Genomic DNA, 16,196 nt, shown 5'->3' with positions numbered 1-16,196 from the left:
CTTAAACCATAAATATAATTTATACATTAAGTACCTGCCTAAGCGATCACAGATCAATCCTAGGAAATCCTCATAGATCAGGACAGAACAAATTGAGAAGACTATATGCTCTAAAATCCAAAACACTTTCATGTTTGCAACTGACTCGAGCAGACAATCAGTCAAGCAATTTTTGCCCTGCTTCTGGACAGCAATTATCCACAAGCCCCGAGCTGGGCGGCCAATAAATTATGTGGTAGTGAGAGAAAGTTCAGTTCTCACACACACACACAAAGAAACCACAGCTAACTCAGTCAGAAAAGCAGAGATGAATTAAAGCTATATTTACAAGCAGGATGAAATGCAGTGATCATATACACAATATACAGTATTTACAATATATGCAGAAATACACAGCAAAGAAAGTAATACAGAACAAAACTCCCTCCTCCAGCCAGAGGAGGGTGTGTCCCCCCATACCCTCTCTCCCCCCCCCCACCTCCCTTTTTCCCCAAAAAGGGTTAGAGAGAGAGAAAAGGGAATTATTAAGGAGGAAGTTCTGTTAGCTCAAAGCTCATGCAAGAATTAGGTTTTTTCCTTATCTGTTACTCAAGGTTAACTCTGTCCAGCAGCTGTTGCTCAGAAGCAGACAGGCTGAAAAGACAGACAGAACAGAAATGAACTACCTGAGATTCAAATTGAACTAAAACTTAAAGTTGCATTCTACCTATCTACCAATGAAATTAGTTTAGAATATCTGAATGTTTTCAAAACATTCAGCCAGAGTGTTCCAGCAACTGTCCCTTTCTTAAAGGCACAGCCTAAAACCTCGGAGACTGAGAAGCAGTACCTGAGTACTCCCAGGTCCCTCTCCACCTGGCCACTCTCCAGCCACTCTGCCCCCAGCCTGTAGCACTGCATGGGGTTGCTGTGGCTGATGTGCAGATATATATTGGCTGTTAGGCATTGACTGATACCCCTGTGTCATCCTGGTTTAAAACATCCTTGCTGGATAGTAGTCTAAGACTGTGAGTGGAATCTCAGGAATAATTTGATTTACTGTATTCTGATTGTCCCCTGGTACTCTGCTCTGGTGAGGCCACAGCTCAAGTGCTGTGTCCAGTTTTGGGCATCTCAATCCAAGAGAGATGTGGAGGTGCTGGAGCCAGTGCAGAGGAGGACAGGGAAGCTGGGGAAGGGCCTGGACAATAAATTCTGATGAAGAGTGACTGATGGAGGCTGAGGGAAGACTTCGTGGCTCTCTACAGGTGCCTGAAAGGACATCGTGGAGAAACCTTGATGTTGGTCTCTTCTCACAGGTAATTAGCAGTAGAACAAGAGGGAACAGCCTCAAGCTGCAGCAGGGGAGGCTTGGACTGGACAGTATGAAACATTTTTTGTCACTGAAAGAGTGGTCAGGGACTGGAATATGCTGCCCAGGGAGATGGTGGAGTCCCCAACCCTGGTTGTATTTAAAGGTCGTTTGGATGTGGTGCTTGGAGATACGATTCATGGATGACCCTTGTAGAGCAGGGTTCTGGGTTGGACTTGGTGATCCTGAGAGTCTTTTGTACCCTGAGTGTTTCTGTGAGTCTGTGACACTTCTACCAATTTCTAAGACTGTTGCTGATTCTATTTGCTGTCTTTAGCCTGTAGTTTATTGTCCCTGTGCTGGTAGAAGGCATCTTGCATATGCCTCACTTGCTGAAACTTCATCTTCTGTTCAAACTGCCAGGGTTATTCTTGGAGGGGTTTGCACTTCAGAGGATGTGTAGACTTAATTTGTCTTCTAAAATCTGTTTGGGCATTCATCCCAGCTCTTGAAGGGAAAGAGCTGCAGGCGTGGGAGAGTGCAGGACAGGCTGCAGTAGGGATAGCCAAGGGCTCTGGCAAGGCTGAGAGGCCAAACAGGACCAAGGTCTTGGGCTCCTTGGCTCCGGCAGTTGCCTCTGCCACCAAGGCCTGGGAGGAGAAATCTTTGCATTGAGGCTTTGAGGTTCTTCTATTGCAAGGGCAGTGGTCAGGGCTTGGCCTTTCAGCTTCCTAGACCAAAGGCAAGTTTTTCTGCCCTGTACTTTGCCTTTGTCTCCCTGCAATCCTGGCCTCTAACAAGCTGCTCTAACGAGTCCCTGGGGAGCCTTTGTCAGTAACAAGCCTCAGTGAGGCCAATCAGTGCTTCAAGGTACTTTGGAGTTTGCTTCTGCCTTGGACTTGTTGAGAGGCTTCTTGGCAGTACCTTGGCAGAGTCTCTTGGCAGTACCTAAGGATGATGTAATCAGCCCCAAATACTCCATGGGGCTCATTAAATACTGCTGAACCTCTAATTATTGCCAAGGTTTCTGCAGTTAATTGGAGAGGTTATTATTGCACAAAGCATGTGATAAAAAGTAATTTTAAAGGTACAGTTCAATCCTTTTCAGCAGGAGTTGTCTCTCTTGCAAGCAAACCACAGCAAAACCTGTCAGGGTCTTATGCTGGTCACTGGTCATCCTCACTCCCCACTGCCCCCAGCAGAGCCCTGAGCCACAGGTGAGGGACAGGATCTGCCTTGCCAGGGGCTGGGGGTCAGGGCTTGGCGCTTTGGGTCAATGAAACCCCTCCAGGTTTCCTCAGCAGCGGAGCCACCTTGAGCTGCTTGTCCTGACCTGGCAGCACTGCCTCAGTCCTCTGCTCTCACCACAGCCTGGAGATGCTTCAGTGCCTCCAGAGATGTTTCCCTTGCATCCACTGTGTCCTTCTGCTCTAAGCAGACCCTGGGGACCCTTTCCCAGCATGCTTCACTGGGACCCATTAAGAGTAGAAGAAACTTCAGAGTTTGAATCTGACTTTGACTTCTGGAGAGGTTTCATCAGCTTCCTCTCAGTCTCTGAGGTTCATGGATTTGGCACCAAAGCCACCAGAGGGCTCCTTTATAATACCTGGGCTGATCCCTTTATGCTGACCCGGGCCAGGCTCCTGGGCTGGAAGCAGCTGCTGGCAAGCAGGCAGCGCTGCAGGAGACAGCTCTGGCCAGGAGCAGCTCCTCTGCACAGCACAGCAGGGCTGAGGACACTGCCAGAAGATCTCCCGGAGATGAGGAAGGCAGAGAGAGCTTTGAGGTGCCCAGGACTGGGAGGATGCTGAGAGCTCACTAGAGGAGAAATCTCTGCAGTCACAGACATGGTGAGGCTGTGGGTGCAGGACACTGCAGCTGTAGCTCCTGGAGGCATCCCCATCTCAGCAGCTGACGCTCAGCTGAAGGCTCCTAGAGTGTGCACACAGAAGGAGGACCAAAGCCCTTCAGTTCCACCCTGTGAGCAGCAGTGAGCAGAGCTGGGGAAGGAGAAGGCTTCACCCCCAGCCCCTCTGCCTTTCCCTCTTCCCTTCTCTGTCTCTGCAGCACTGCAGGCCTGCTCCCTCTTTCTCCACCTCTCCATGGGTGTGGTGGTTTTAGACTCTGCCTTTGAAATTTAGTTACAGATTTTGATCAGAAAAGTAGAAACAAAATGAATAGATCACTCTTGGGTGTGAAAAGCAAAAGATTCTTCTAAACAAATTCATTGGATAAATATCTGGAATCAGAGGAGCTGTACCATAACAATTCTCTCTCTTCTCTTCTGATCTCAGCTGGTTTGCTTTGCTGGGGAGAGATCACCTGCTTTGGCTGGCCCTGGCTAAGTCTAACCCACTGCTTTTTTTCTCTCTCCACTCCTCCTTTCTCTCTTGGAACAGGATGGGTAGTTGTTAGGGGCAGAGGAACAGCTTCCCTGGTCTCTGACCAGGAGGATTTCATGTCATTTGCTAATTGTAAATACCTGTCTAATATTGTCACTCCTGGATGTTCTGTACCTGTTCATTGCATTCCATTGTAGAGTGTAGCTCTTGCTTGTCAATACAGCTTCATTTGCTTCTAACTGAGCTGCTCTGGCAAAGCTAATGCTGGGGGAAATTTCAACCCACCACAATGGGACTCTTGTTCCCTGGGATTGGGCTGTTGGTCACTTTCTGTTCTGACACCAGAGGAATCTTCATGGCACAATTCTGGGTCCCTGCTGCATTTGAAGCTGTGATGAACTCTGCCATGGGTTGGTAGTGATGGGACTGAGCTGATCCATTCCTCATGCAGTTGAGGGACAGGGATTACGAAGAAGCCGAGAGATGTGCCCTAACTTGTCACTGTGTTTCCCTCCTTGGACAGATCTCCATGGTCAGAGGCAGCAGATGGGCAACAGCAGCTCCATCACCCACTTCCTCCTCCTGCCATTCCCAGGCACAAGGCAGCTGCAGCTCCTGCACTTCTGCCTCTTCCTGGCCATCTACCTGGCTGCCCTGCTGGGCAATGGCCTCATCATCAGCACCATAGCCTGGGACCACCACCTCCACACCCCCATGTACTTCTTCCTCCTCAACCTCTCCGTCCTCGACCTGGGCTGCATCTCCACCACTGTGCCAAAATCCATGGCCAATTCCCTCTGGGACACTAGGGACATCTCCTATGCAGGATGTGCAGTGCAGGTCTTTTTCTTTCTCCTCTTGATTGTAGGTGAATATTTCCTTCTCACAGTCATGTCCTACGATCGCTATGTTGCCATCTGCAGACCCCTGCACTATGAGACCCTCCTGGGCAGCAGAGTTTGTCTCCACCTGGCAGCAGCTGCCTGGGGCTCTGGGGCTCTCACTGCTCTGCTGCACACAGCCAATACATTTTCCCTGCCCCTCTGCCAGGGCATTGCTGTGGACCAGTTCTTCTGTGAAGTCTCTCAGATCCTCAAGCTCTCCTGCTCCACATCCTACCTCAGGGAACTTTGGCTTATTGTGGCCAGCGTCTGTTTATACTGTGTCTGTTTTGTGTTCCTTGTGGTGTCCTATGTGCAGATCTTCAGGGCAGTGCTGAGGATCCCCTCTCAGCAGGGACGCCACAAAGCCTTTGCTACCTGCCTCCCTCACCTGGCTGTGGTCTCCCTGTTTCTCACCACTGGCTTCTTTTCCTACCTGAAGCCCTCCTCCATCTCCTCCCCATCCCTGGACTTGGTGGTGTCAGTTCTGTACTCAGTGGTGCCTCCAGCAGTGAACCCTCTCATCTACAGCCTGAGGAATCAGGAGCTCAAGGCTGCCATAAGCAAGGTGATCCCTGGATGTTTTCACAAGCAATAAACTCTTTGTCTTCTCCTGCAGAGCAGTTCTGATGTCACTCAGTGCAGGCCCAGCCTGGCTGCTGGAGTTCTGGCTGCTGCTGGGGCTGTTCCCTTTGTGAGAATGTTGTTCCCAGAGAAATCACAGTATCACAGTATCACCAAGGTTGGAAGAGGCCTCAAAGATCATCAAGTCCAAATGTCTTTCTTCAGACCATTTCTGGTTCAGTGTTGTCCTCTCTTCTGTGACCCAGAGGAGACATGAGGAGCTGTGCTCCCTATGTGTTCAATACAATGAAGACCCTGCAGGGAGTTGTTTCTCTGAGTTCCTTCCTCCAAGGCTTCTGTGGAGCTGCAGGGCAGTGCCTGTGTGCAGAGGTGGAGGGGCAGAGTCCCAGCACAGCAGCAGTGCCAGGCAACCCCAGAGCTTGGGCTGTCCTCAGCTGCTCTTTCTGCCCTTCCACCCTCTCCTGCTGAGCCTCTGTGCTGGGGCAAGGCCTGAGTGCTCTGGCAGCTTGGGCACTGTGCTGCTGTGTGGCAGTGCTGGGACTGCAAGTAGGGAGAGTCCAGGGCTGCTTGTGGGCCAGAGCTGTGCTCCAGAGCAGCACTGCCATCAGAAGAGGAGGTCTCCTCATGCCTTCATACTCCAACCCCCTCCCATTACAGACTGCACCTACTCAGATTGCATACTGGATACCCTGACCCCCTTCCAGTATAGACTCAGTCCAAACATGGTCTCCTTAACTCCTCCCAGTGCAGATGTGGCCTCATCCCAGTACAAACTGGATCATACTGTCCTCTAGCACTGCAGCCTGGGTCCCATCTCAGCACAGAATCTATCCCCTGGCTCCCTTCCCAGTACCATCTGCCCCCATCCCAGTAGAAACTGCACACCCTCATGCCCTCCTAGTGCAGATTGGGCCCTGTCCTAATCCAAACAGGATCCCTTTCATCCCTCCAAGTATACCTTAGGTGTTGTCTCAATCTCCTTATGACCTGCCATTACAGACTGGACTCTTTCCCAGTACAAACTGCATTCCCTTACCCATTCCAGTAAGAGTCTGGTTCCCACACAGTACAATTTGGGATCCATTTATCCCCTCCCAGTACAGACCTGGTCAGATTTCAGTATGAACTACATCTCCCGAACCCCTCCCAGCTCAGATGTCGTCTTCTTCCAGTACAAACTTCATCACTTTGCCATCTCCCATACAGTTTCCTGTGCCACTACGAAGTGCAGCCCTTGGACCCCTTCCCAGTCCCAGCTGCACCCAGCACAGCACAATGTACAATACAGCTATGGCCTGATCCTGCTACAAATGGGATCCCATTGCCATCTCCCAGCACAGTCTGAGTCTCATCCCAGTACAAAGTGCATCTCCTGAAACCCTGATTCCGTCCCAGCACAGACCAGGACCCATCCCTGCAAAGTGACCCCCTGATGCCATGCCAGTTCAGACTGGGGCCCCCTCCAGCTACAAACTGAACCTCTCTGAGCTCTCCCAGTACAGCCTGGGCCTTGGTCCAAAACAAACTGAATCCCCTGGTCCCCTCCCAGAGTAGACATGGCCTCATCCCAGCACAAACTGGATCATCTTGTTCCCATCCCAGTACACTCTGGGTACCATCCCAGTGCAAAGTGCATTCCCCGGTGCCTTCCCAGTACCTACTGCATCCCTCCACATGTTATCTCTGGTTCCAATCCAGTACAGACTGGACCCCCTCCCATTACAAATTTCATCTCCTGACTCCCTCCTAGTACAGAGTAGGCCTTGTCCAAGTACCAACTGTTGTCTTCATGCCATCCCAGTATTGTCCGAGTTATGTTCCAGAAACTGGATCCAAAGGCATCACCCAGTACAGACTGGGAACCATCCCAGTGCAAACTGGTCATGGAGAGCAGAGACAGAGCAGGGAAGGCACAGAAATGTCATGGTGAGAGCTGCTAGGAAAGCAAGATGGGTGTCTGTAGGAAAGCAGAAAGTATCTATGGAAGGTTTCAGGACAAGAAAGAACAACAGGACATTGATACTGGAAGGATGGCTTGATGATAAAGAAGAGCTGACCGTGGTAAACAACCTGAAGTGCGAGACAGGAGGACACTTGCCTCCATGCTGGAGAAGATCAACCTGATATGGGATGAAGATAACAATGGACAGCTGCATATCAAAGGAGAAAACTCAGTTAGCAGCAGTGGTGCAAGAATGTCAGGGAATTGCTTACCCTGCTCGATTTTTCCTATCTAAGCTTCTTGTTCTGTACCAATAAACGATTCCTGCCTCACCACCAAGGGAGTCCGTGCATGCTTTCCGATAAAATGGTGCCCGTATCGGGAATTTCAGTGAGATCTTTCTTCAGACTCACTCTCGGATTGCACCCCCAGTGAGCTGAACGGGAGAAGTGAGCAGACGACGCGTCCATCCCCTACACTGCAGGTCAGGTACGGGGACTGCGGCCGGGGAAGAATATGGGCCAAGGAGCCACGAGATCACAGCAATTTCCCCATGATGTGCTTATGCGAATTATCAAAGAGCAAGGGTACAGACCCTCTCAGAAGCACAAAAGCACGGGAATGATTTTTCACTGGACATTTTAATAACGTGGCACAGACTACGGCTAGCGCTGACCACGCTAATGAGTAAATCCAACAGCACTTCACCCTCGGGGACTCTAAACGCTCCCATTACCCATGCGGGCCCTCAGAAGCAGGATGAGCTTCCTACAAACAACAAAACACAGGCAGAAACAAGAGGTCTGGCTGCAGGGCACACGGGGGAGGAAAGAATAGGCACTGATGACCCACTAATGAGAGCACGGTCACAAAAGTTCCTAGCTCAACAACGAAAGAGGCCGTTTGACTGCCCCTTAAGAAGTCTAAGACATTGCCTGATGCAAGTGCAAAATATGCGGACAGCAGCTCTGAGTCAGACCCAGAGCTGGATGATCCTTTCGATCAGGGCTCCACCGATACAGAAAAGGAGCCAGGTTTATATCCACAGGTACCTCCGCTTAAGGCAGCTGTAGCAGCTGCAGAAGGAGCAAATCCTCAACTGGAGCAGAAGAAACAAAGAAAACCAGATGCAAAGTTAAAACCACCAACTCAAGTGACTGATGAAAAACTAATTTCTTTTGATCCCGACAGCTCCGCTACTCAAGAATCGCTCGACAAATCAAACCAGCCACTTTTCCAACCCACAGCACCAAGTTTATCTTCCTCTCTTCCCTTAAATACCACTAATGAAGTTGTTAACTCTGTTCCCTATCCCTTTCCTTTTCCAGCAGGATTTTACCCTCAGCCTCATTCGGTTCCTATACCCCGGCAGGCGGGGGCTTTGTCTACCCCCCCACCACCTTATGGAGGTGTTTGTGTACCTCCTGCAGCTACTATGAGTAATATGGGGGTGAGGGATAACAGGATGCTTTATCAAGGAGGCAATGTACAGGATGGTGTTAAAATGTCTAATGGATTGTTGATTAATGAACATCTTCCAAGTGTAGCTACACGACTGCAAATTTCAATTTCTGATGTTTTAATGGATAAAGATGATAAGGGTTTTATAAATACAGAAATGTTACATATGTGTGCGATGCCAGGAGTGGTGGAAAACAGACCAGGAGGTGGGACTGCTCCTGTGTATCAGTCTCTGTCATATGGTATCTTAAGAGAACTAAACCATAATTTTGAATCCCCCCTTTGTCTCCTAGTGGGTCAGAAGAAAGGTATTCCAACAGAAGCGATAGATGGGCTATCCACAAGGCAATTAGAGGTGATTTTGAGTTGCTGGCGAGAGCCCAAGGAGAGGGCTGAGCCCACCGCTCCCCTCTTGGTAGGACCATTAGGTGAGGGGAGTGGTGTGCCTCCCAGAGCAGCTAAGGGCTTCTCCCCTAAGTGGTGAGCGGGGGGGTGAAGCGTGATCCAGCAGCTCACCAAAAATGTGTAAAAGGACCCAGGTGGAATCATTAAAAAGGAAAAAGAAAAAAAAAAAAAGTGTATGTGTGTGTGGAACCTGGCAGTACCAGTTTTGTATGTTTTGAGGTTGTGTTTCTCATTTAAACTCTAATGGTGAAGGTTCCTTGATGTATTGTCAGAAGGACTTGCCTTGTTACAATATAAAAGACCTCTCATGTAAAGGCATTTTAGTAGAACGTGTACTACGTAGTTCCTCTGCTACTGTGTGTACTGCCCACCCATATGTATTAGGAATAGGTATTGATTGTATAATCTATAACGAATCAAGCATATATCATCTTACTTGTAGCAATATTACTTTTTAGACTTGTATTATTGATAAAGACATTGATCAGCAGAGCATGATTATTCCCTTCCAAAGAAGGGCAGAGGTATGGATTTCCGTGAACATGACAAGAGGATGGGAGAGTGAGAATGGATTGGACCATGTTATCAGGCTATTAGACCAGGGACTAAAAGAGTCTAGAAAAAGGGCAAAAAGATTTGTGGGATGGTTAATTTTTGCTATAATATCAGCTGTGATAATATTAGCATCTGCTGCTGCTTCAGTTACAGCTCTGACAAAGGGCATACAAACTGCAGACACAGTGAGAACTTTATTAACCAATGTGACAAATGATTTGCAGATGCAGGAAGCTATAGATGAGGAAATAATGGCAAGGTTATATGCACTTGAGGCCAGCGTTGTTTGGTTAGGAGACCAACAAGCTGCCTTGCAGACCCATATGATGCTGCAGTGTGATTGGGAATATCCTAAGAAGGACATGTGTGTAACATCCTTGTCTTGGAATGACTCTCAGCATGATTGGAAGTCAGTAAAATCACACTTACAAGGGGCCTTTGATAGCTCCTTGAAATATAATGTCCAAACATTGAAGCATCAGCTGGAACTGCAATTAGCAAATATACAACAGGTGCGGATTGATTCAACATGGGAAGCACTGAACAAAGATCTTAGCTGGCTGAATCCAAAAAATTGGTTCTCAGGTCTGAATGTACGAGTGTGGGTTATAGGTGGAATCCTTGTAGTGATTGGTGTTGTAATTGTAGTGTTAATGGTACTTGTAATAATAGCTTTTAGGAATACGAGGATGGTCAGGACACAAGTGATGGCTGCTGTTTTAAACAATATAAAAATGGGGAGTTGTAGGAAAGCAGAAAGTATCTATGGAAGGTTTCAGGACAAGAAAGAACAACAGGACATTGATACTGGAAGGATGGCTTGATGATAAAGAAGAGCTGACTGTGGTAAACAACCTGAAGTGCGAGACAGGAGGACACTTGCCTCTATGCTGGAGAAGATCAACCTGATATGGGATGAAGATAACAATGGACAGCTGCATATCAAAGGAGAAAACTCAGTTAGCAGCAGTGGTGCAAGAATGTCAGGGAATTGCTTACCCTGCTTGATTTTTCCTATATAAGCTGCTTGTTCTGTACCAATAAACGATTCCTGCCTCACCAACAAGGGAGTCCATGCATGCTTTCCGAAACCTCTCTGCTTCCACCCAACACCAAATTATTTCTTGGTGGATTTGCTCCTTCCCTTTCTTTTTTCCTCTCTGTTGGGAAGGAGTAGAGGGGAGCAGGGGAGGGATGCTTAGCCTTGCCCCCATTTCAGCTCTTAAGTCCCACTTAAGGCTCAAAACACCACACCCAGTCAGAAAGGCACCACAGGGACTGGGTGGAACCATTCCAAATGCCCTGGGATGAAGCCAAGACCGACCACAGTAGGGAAGGACAACTGCAGCTGGGCTGTGGCAGGAGTGTGGCCACCCAGACACAGAATTTGTCCTCCCCTGGAATCAGCACTGCTGTGGCCACATCTGGATGTTTGGTGTCTGGATTTGGGAATGTCTAGACTGAAGGAATGGGGAGGAACCGGACAGACTGCAGAGGAGATCTGCCAGGATGGGTGTTGACATCTCTGTGGAGAGGCTGAGGGAGTGGGGATGCTTCAGTCTGCTCAGGGCGCTGCCATGGCAGTGTGCACATGGCTGAAGGGTGGTTTCAGAGAGAATGGAGCTCTTCTGGGGAGTGGGAGAGACCAAAACATTCACAAAGAGCAGCATGGAAGGTTCAGAGTGGAGGTGAGGCCAAAGAAATGTCCCTTAAAGGGCAGAGCTGCTATGCATGAGGCCATCCAGAGGTGCCAGGAAAAGGCAGGGAGATCTGAGACAGCTCAGGGAAGGGAAGGAAATGGCACAAACCATCTGATAAAAATTATTTTTAAAGGTACAGTTCAATACTTTTCAGCAGGAAACCACAGCAAAACCTGACAAGGTCTGATCAGGAGTGCCACACTCTGCAGTTACCTGCTCAGTACCAGATGTGGCTGATGGAGAAATGATGCCAGGAGAAACTTTGGAGGGTCTGGAGTTGGTTTCATACTTATTACTCCTGGAGGCCACAAAGTGTCATAGAATTTCCTATCCTGGTTGCAGCTCATCCCCATTGCCCCCAATAGAGCCCTCACCCACACTCACCTCTGCTACTAGTAGAGCCCAGAACTACAATTGAGGGACAGGATCTGCCTTGCCAGGGTCTGGGGCTCAGGGCTTGGCCCTTTGCATCAATGAAACCCCTCCAGCTTTACTCAGCAGCAGGGCCACCTTGAGCTGCTTGTCCTGACCTGGCAGCACTGCCTCAGTTCTCTGCTCTCCCCACAGCCTGGAGATGCTTCTAACTGGATTTAACACATCCAAGTGCCGGGTTCTGCACATTGGCCACAACAACCTCATGCAGAGCTACAAGCTGGGGTCAGAGTGGCTGGAGAGCAGTCAGGCTGAGAGGGACCTGGGGGTGCTGGTTGACGGTAGACTGAACATGAGCCTGCAGTGTACCCAGGCAGCTAAGAGGGCCAATGGCATCCTGGCCTGCATCAGGAACAGTGTGGCCAGCAGGAGCAGGGAGGTCATTCTGCCCCTGTACACTGCACTGGTTAGGCCGCACCTCGAGTACTGTGTCCAGTTCTGGGCCCCTCAGTTTAGGAAGGAGGTTGACTTGCTGGAACGAGTCCAGAGAAGAGCAACAAAGTTGGTGAGGGGTTTGGAACATAAGCCCTACGAGGAGAGGCTGAGGGAGCTGGGGTTGCTTAGCCTGGAGAAGAGGAGACTCAGGGGTGACCTTATTGCTCTCTACAACTACCTGAAGGGAGGTTGTAGACAGACGGATGTTGGTCTCTTCTCCCAGGCAAGCAGTACCAGAACAAGAGGACACAGTCTCAGGCTGCACCAGGGGAGGTTCAGGCTAGATGTTAGGAAAAAGTTCTATACAGAAAGAGTGATTGCCCATTGGAATGGGCTGCCTGGGGAGGTGGTGGAGTCGCCGCAGTTTCTATGGCTGAGATCAGGGGGTTCTGATTTACACTGTCCTCATATTCCATTACATCATTGGCAAACTCACAGACAGTTTTAGTACTTCCATCCTGTCCAGTCAGGAGTATCCCTCCTAATGTGGGAGCATATTTCTGAGGAGCACCTTGGGTGAGTTTCTTTACCAAGGGCTGTCTCATGGGCACCTCATCTGGGTCTGAGTTGAGCTGGCCACCCCCATAAATTATTTCCAGCACAGCCATCTGTCTCAGATACCCAATGCCCTGTCCCATTTTTGTCCATCTAACTGGGGCCCAGGGCAGGTCATCTCTTGAGCGGTACCAGCTCTTGATGGCATTGAGGATCCAGGCCCAGAGAGTGTGTGTGCCATCGAGTCTGGCTCTTTGTCCAGGCTGAGAATCCCTCCCCCGCTTCTGCCTACCCTTCGTCGGAAAAACAAAAAGATAGAAAGGAGGAGAAATAATTTGGAGTCATTTTGGAAGTAGAGATGTAAAGATTTTCTGTAAAATATATACATATATATATAATAACAGGAAGGGTTCACAAGGGTAAGGAACATATATATAAAACCAACAGTCCTTTGAATATGTAGCAGGGAGAAAAGACCAGGCTTGACCATGTGGCAGAGAAGCAGGAAGCCAGCAGCAACTCAGTCCTCTCGTCCAGGCAAGGCAGAAGCAAAAGAGAGCAAATGGCTGTGGTGTCTTTCTCTTTAAAGGCTTGCTGGACAGGGAGGGGGAGTGGAACAGACTAACTCAGTTTGCCAGGGGCGAACCTCCCCTCTGGAGCAGGCAAGGCTGTCACAAGCCCTCCCCCTCCCCTGCTCTCAGGATTGGCATAACCCATCACAGATGGTGTCCAGTCTGTACTGAGATTAAATCAGAGTACTTTAGATATGGAGGGATGCAGTAGGTAGTGGGAAGGAACCAGAGAATGTAGTTTGTACTGCAGCAGGACCCAATGTGTCCTGGGCTGGAGCAAGATGATCCAGTGTGTGCTGGGATGAGGCTATGTCTGTTCTGGGAAGGGACCAAGGGTTTCAGTTTATCCTAGGTCTTACCCAGTCTTTACTGGGAGGGGGAGACATTAAAGAGATTCAGTTTGTACAGGAAAGGCAACCACAGAATCACAGAATGTTAGGGGCTGGAAGGGACCTCCAAAGATCATCCAGTCCACCTCCCCTGCCAGAGCAGGGTCACCTAGAGCAGATCACAGAGGAACACATCCGGGTGGGCCTTGAATATGTCCAGAGAAGGAGACTCCACAGCTGCCCTGGGCAGCCTGTTCCAGATGGGGCCACATGTACACTGGGATGGAGTCAGGGATGTGATTTGTACTGGGATGGGCCTCAGACTGTACTGGGAGATATTCAAATGATCCTGTTACTGATGGGACAAGACCACATCTCTGCAGGGGTGGGGGCAGTTCAGGAGATGCAGTTTGTACTGAGACTGGGCTAGGTCTGCACTGGCAGGGGGTTAAAAGCATCAAGTTTGTAATGGGATAAGGTCCAGACTGTACTGGAATGGAGCCAGGGGATCCCAGCTGTACTGGACTGGGGTCTGGTCTGTACTTAGAGAGGAAACCAAGAGAGTGAATTTACAATAAGCATTGCCAGACCTATACTGGGAGGGGATAAAGGAATCCAGCTTATTTTGGGACAAGACCTAATGTGCACTTAGGAGTGTTAAAGGGTCCCTGTTTGGACAAGCACAGGGCTCAGACAGTACTGGGAGGGCAAGAAGGTGTCCAGTTTGTACTGCAATGGATGCAGTCAGTCCCAGCAGGGGGCCTGGAGATGCATTTTGCACTGGGATGGGACAGAGGCAGTAGTGGGAGAGGGCAAGGTGATTCACTTTGTTCTGGGAGGACGCCACAGCTGTACTGGGAGCAATTCAAATGATGCAGTTTTTACTGGGAAGGGACACAGCCTGTACTGGGAGTGGGTTCAAAATATCCTCTCAGCACTGGGTGAGATTCAGTTGATACTGGGACAGGAACAGGGTTACCAGCTTGTTCTGGGCTGTCTCTCAAGCTGTGCTGGGATGACATCAGGAGGATCAGTTTATTTTGGGACAAGGCCAGGTTTGTATGTGGAGGGCTTAAAGGGACCATGCCAGGACTGAGATGGGGCCCAGCCTCTAGTGGGATAGGATCAGGGTCTCCAGTTTGCACTGTGAGGTGGCCACACTGCAGTGGAAGGAGGCAGGGTATGAAATGTGTCCTGTGATGGACAGAGTTGGCATGGGAGAGAGACAGAGGATCAGTTTGTACTAGAATGAGGAGCAGTTTGTACTAGGACCAGGGGTCCAGCAAGTACTGCTGCTCCCTGGCAGTGCTGCTGTGCTGGGACTCATTGCCTCTCCACCTCTGCATAGAGGAGATGTCCCTGAAGCTCCAGAAAATTCTTGGAGAAAGGACCTCAGGAAGAAAAATGTTACTGAAAGGTTATTTTGATTAACCACACAAGGAGCACAGCTCCCCCAACATAAATCCTCAGTCAGAAAAGCAAAGCAGAGAGTGATTAGAAAGGTGATGACAACATTGCCAAAAGCAAAATTTCACCACAAAAAGCAAAACTCCAGCAGCCAGGCTGGGCCTGCACTGAGTGACATCAGAACTGCTCTGCAGCAGAAGACAAAGTTTATTGCTTCTGAAAGCATCCAGGGATCAGTTTGCTCAGGGCAGCCTTGAGCGCCTGGTTCCTCAGGCTGTAGATGAGAGGGTTCACTGCTGGAGGCACCACTGAGTACACAACTGACACCACCAGGTCCAGGGATGGAGAGGACATGGAGGAGGGCTTCAGGTAGGCAAAGAAGCCAGTGGTGACAAACAGGGAGACCACAGCCAGGTGAGGGAGGCAGGTGGCAAAGGCTTTGTGGCGTCCCTGCTGAGAGGGGATCCTCAGCACTGCCCTGAAGATCTGCACATAGGACACCACCATGAACATGAAACAGACAAAGTATAAACAGACACCGACCATAAGAAGCCAAAGTTCCCTGACATAGGATGTGGAGCAGGAGAGCTTGAGGATCGGGGGGATTTCACAGAAGAACTGGTCCACAGCATTGCCCTGGCAGAGGGGCAGGGAAAATGTATTGGCTGTGTGCAGCAGTCCATAGAGAAAGCCACAGGCCCAGACAGCTGCTGCCAGGTGGACAGAAACTCTGCTGCCCAGGAGGGTCTCATAGTGCAGGGGTCTGCAAATGGCAACATAGCGATCGTAGGACATGGTGGTGAGGAGAAAATACTCTGCTGTGATTAGGAATGTGAAAAAGAAAAACTGGAGAATGCATCCTGCATAGGAGATGTCCCTGGTATCCCTCAGGGAATTGTCCATGGATTTTGGCACGGTGGTGGAGATGGCACCCAGGTCAAGGAAGGAGAGATTGAGAAGGAAGAAGTACATGGGAGTGTGGAGGTGGTGGTCCCAGGCTATGGTGGTGATGATGAGGCCATTGCCCAGCAGGGCAGCCAGGTAGATGGCCAGGAAGAGGCAGAAGTGCAGGAGCTGCAGCTGCCTTGTGCCTGGGAATGGCAGGAGGAGGAAGTGGGTGATGGAGCTGCTATTGGCCATCTGCTGCCTCTGGCCAGGAGGCACTGTCAAAAGAGAAGGAGACAGTGACAAGTCAGATGAGACTTCTCTCAGCACAGCCAAAACCACTCCCCACAGACCCTCCCCTGTCACACAGTCACTTGCTGCTGCTTCTCAGGGACCTTCCTTCAGCTCCAAGGCTGGAGCACTGCTTGGTCCTGGCTTAGGCTAAAAAGGCAAGAGTGGGAGAGCTCCCCATGGACTCT

The 16,196-nt window shown here is 49.8% G+C and overlaps 2 protein-coding genes across 2 annotated transcripts; one reads left to right on the top strand and one right to left on the bottom strand.

Annotated features, from left to right (window-relative positions):
• Positions 1 to 4,563: 4,563 nt before the first annotated feature.
• LOC128899715 (olfactory receptor 14J1-like) lies at positions 4,564 to 8,898 on the top strand (the record flags this gene model as incomplete). Its single annotated transcript, XM_054179397.1, has 4 exons — positions 4,564 to 5,022; positions 6,850 to 6,947; positions 7,474 to 7,530; positions 8,796 to 8,898. Coding segments are annotated over 4 exons (717 nt in total), but the record flags the coding sequence as incomplete, so codon positions are not given.
• Positions 8,899 to 15,069: 6,171 nt separating this feature from the next.
• LOC128899725 (olfactory receptor 14A16-like) lies at positions 15,070 to 15,804 on the bottom strand (the record flags this gene model as incomplete). Its single annotated transcript, XM_054179408.1, has 1 exon — positions 15,070 to 15,804. A coding segment is annotated over one exon (735 nt), but the record flags the coding sequence as incomplete, so codon positions are not given.
• Between the last annotated feature and the right edge of the window lie 392 nt (positions 15,805 to 16,196).

Source organism: Dryobates pubescens, unplaced genomic scaffold, assembly GCF_014839835.1.
Source record: "Dryobates pubescens isolate bDryPub1 unplaced genomic scaffold, bDryPub1.pri scaffold_34A_arrow_ctg1, whole genome shotgun sequence".
NCBI lineage: Eukaryota > Metazoa > Chordata > Aves > Piciformes > Picidae > Dryobates > Dryobates pubescens.
Note: the sequence above shows the minus strand (reverse complement) of the source record. Positions and strands in the feature narration are given on the sequence as shown.